General features: G+C 44.8%; 1 protein-coding gene across 1 annotated transcript; it reads right to left on the bottom strand.

The window, feature by feature from the left end:
• Nucleotides 1–194: 194 nt before the first annotated feature.
• On the bottom strand, nucleotides 195–1,741 carry LOC107579252 (transcription factor Sox-18-like). The gene has a single exon (XM_016265099.1). It carries the CDS (start codon nucleotides 1,685–1,687, stop codon nucleotides 740–742), a length of 948 nt encoding a protein of 315 aa, XP_016120585.1. The 5' UTR covers nucleotides 1,688–1,741; the 3' UTR covers nucleotides 195–739.
• Between the last annotated feature and the right edge of the window lie 188 nt (nucleotides 1,742–1,929).

Here is a 1,929-nt window from a genome sequence, read left to right as displayed (position 1 = left end):
TCTGAGACATTTTTTTATTGCAAACTCTTTTTATTTGAAGATAATTATTACCAAAAGGGGGAGAGTTATTACCAACTCAACATGTTCCTCAAGTGCTAAGAGGATTACAAAATGTCATGTCCACATGAAATGACCAATTCAAACACTCAACCACACAGAAGGGAAACATGCAAGATAAATTAGTCGCCAATGGATCAAAATATGTCAGATGTCATGAAAAAAAAGAGTGTTTGAAAGATATTAAGTGCAGTTTAAAAATCTTGAGTGGTTTTCACATACCCAGTGCAAAACATATTTTCATACAACCTTTTATAAAATGTCTATAAAAATAGAAATAAACAATATAAAAGGCAAATAATATATATATATATATATATATATATAGCAAAAATATTCACATTCTTGACTTCCAAGTCCCAGTACCCTCATTTGAGACCATAAGCATACAGTAGCTGGATGGAGTCAGCAAAATTATCGGTTAAATTTGACCACAGTCTCAGAAAGTACAGGTTATCAAGACCAGAAATGACTAGTCATACTGTGAAATGCAATTTAGTGAAGTCTATACGGTGAGAACCATCCTGTAAAGAGTTCAGTAACCTCCAGTGATTCGTGAAACCGGGCAAGATGATTCCCTGAAGAAGGTACATCGAATAAATCAAAAAGATCTGAGACTAAAAAAATAAGAAGCTATATGTGCACCAGACTTCAGGACTGCATGGAGATTGCGGAAGCAGTTTTATCCTGTAATGCACGCGCTGTAGTAGACTGCGCTGCTGGCGTCGGACAGGGCTGATATCAAAGCGCTGCTCTCCTCGCATGGAGCGTTCCTGTTCAATCGAGTCCTGCTCGCACTCAGGTATTGGTCGAACTCAATTCTGTCCACTTCGCCCCAGAACTCGGCTGAGGGTCCCAGCTGGTCCACAGCGTCCAGAGAAGGCGGAGCGACCTGAGCGACTGCCGAGGTCTCGGGCGGTGGAGACAGCTGGCCCAGATGAGAGGTGAAGGCAGGCTGGGACTGACTGCTCCCGTATATCTGACCGTAATAGCCTGCAGGTGTGGGAGTGTGAGGAGCCTTGGAAGATTCTGGGAGGCTCATGTTGGAGTAGAGACCGTTAGGGTTCGTGGACTCGACAACCAGGCATTTCTCCTGCAGCGGGAGGCTGGCCAGTGGAGACTTCTGGTTGAGGTGTGGGTGGGAATGCTGGAGGTTATGGGAGTTGTGGTGAGGGTGGTGGCCAGTTTGATGGTTTGGATGCTGGTGGTAGTTTATCCACGATCCCAGACCCACATCTTCCTGCATGTGAGGGGGGAAAAACACTGAATCTCCGCCTCCCTCCTCCAACATGTCTAGCGGTGACATCTCTGGCGTCGGCAGGCCGAAACTCTCCAGCTCTGGAGCTCTGGAGGGGTGGAGGTCTCGGAAGTGTCCCAGAGGAGGCAGCAGATGATGGGCATGGCAGTGTAGCGAGTAAGCTTCTCCTAGTCCTGGGCCGCCAGCGAGGCCTTGGAGGAGCAAACCCGGTTCCACTCGTTTCATCTTCTTGGGCTGTTTCTTGCGGCGAGGACGGTATTTGTAGTTCGGGTGATCCTGGAGGTGCTGCAAACGCAGTCGTTCGGCTTCCTCCACAAACGGACGCTTGTCTAGTGTGCTTAGAGCCTTCCAGGATTGACCTAAAAACATCATCCAATCAGTGTTATTGTTTCAGGATTCATTGTGCTACTTTTTGTGTTTGCTGTTTTGGCTTTAGTGGTTTATAAATATGATTTTTATCATACCTTGTTCAGTCATTACAACATTGTTCTAATTTAATGCAGAAACAATGCCAGGTTATTGAGCCATATTCCTCTGATTATTTAGAAAAATGTAATTTAGCTCTCTGGTGGAATAAATATACAAATATAATCATGCACAAATGATTTTTAAAT

The sequence above is a fragment of the Sinocyclocheilus grahami genome, unplaced genomic scaffold (assembly GCF_001515645.1).
Source record: "Sinocyclocheilus grahami isolate Dianchi unplaced genomic scaffold, SAMN03320097.WGS_v1.1 scaffold15831.1, whole genome shotgun sequence".
Taxonomy (NCBI): Eukaryota; Metazoa; Chordata; class Actinopteri; order Cypriniformes; family Cyprinidae; genus Sinocyclocheilus; species Sinocyclocheilus grahami.
The sequence above is the reverse complement of the archived record's forward strand: the minus strand, read 5'-3'. Positions and strand labels throughout refer to the sequence as shown.

Coding starts and splice junctions, on each gene's coding strand:
- LOC107579252 (XM_016265099.1), bottom strand. CDS start 1,687: ATGATGTTTTTAGGTCAATCCTGGAAGGCTCTAAGCACACTAGACAAG.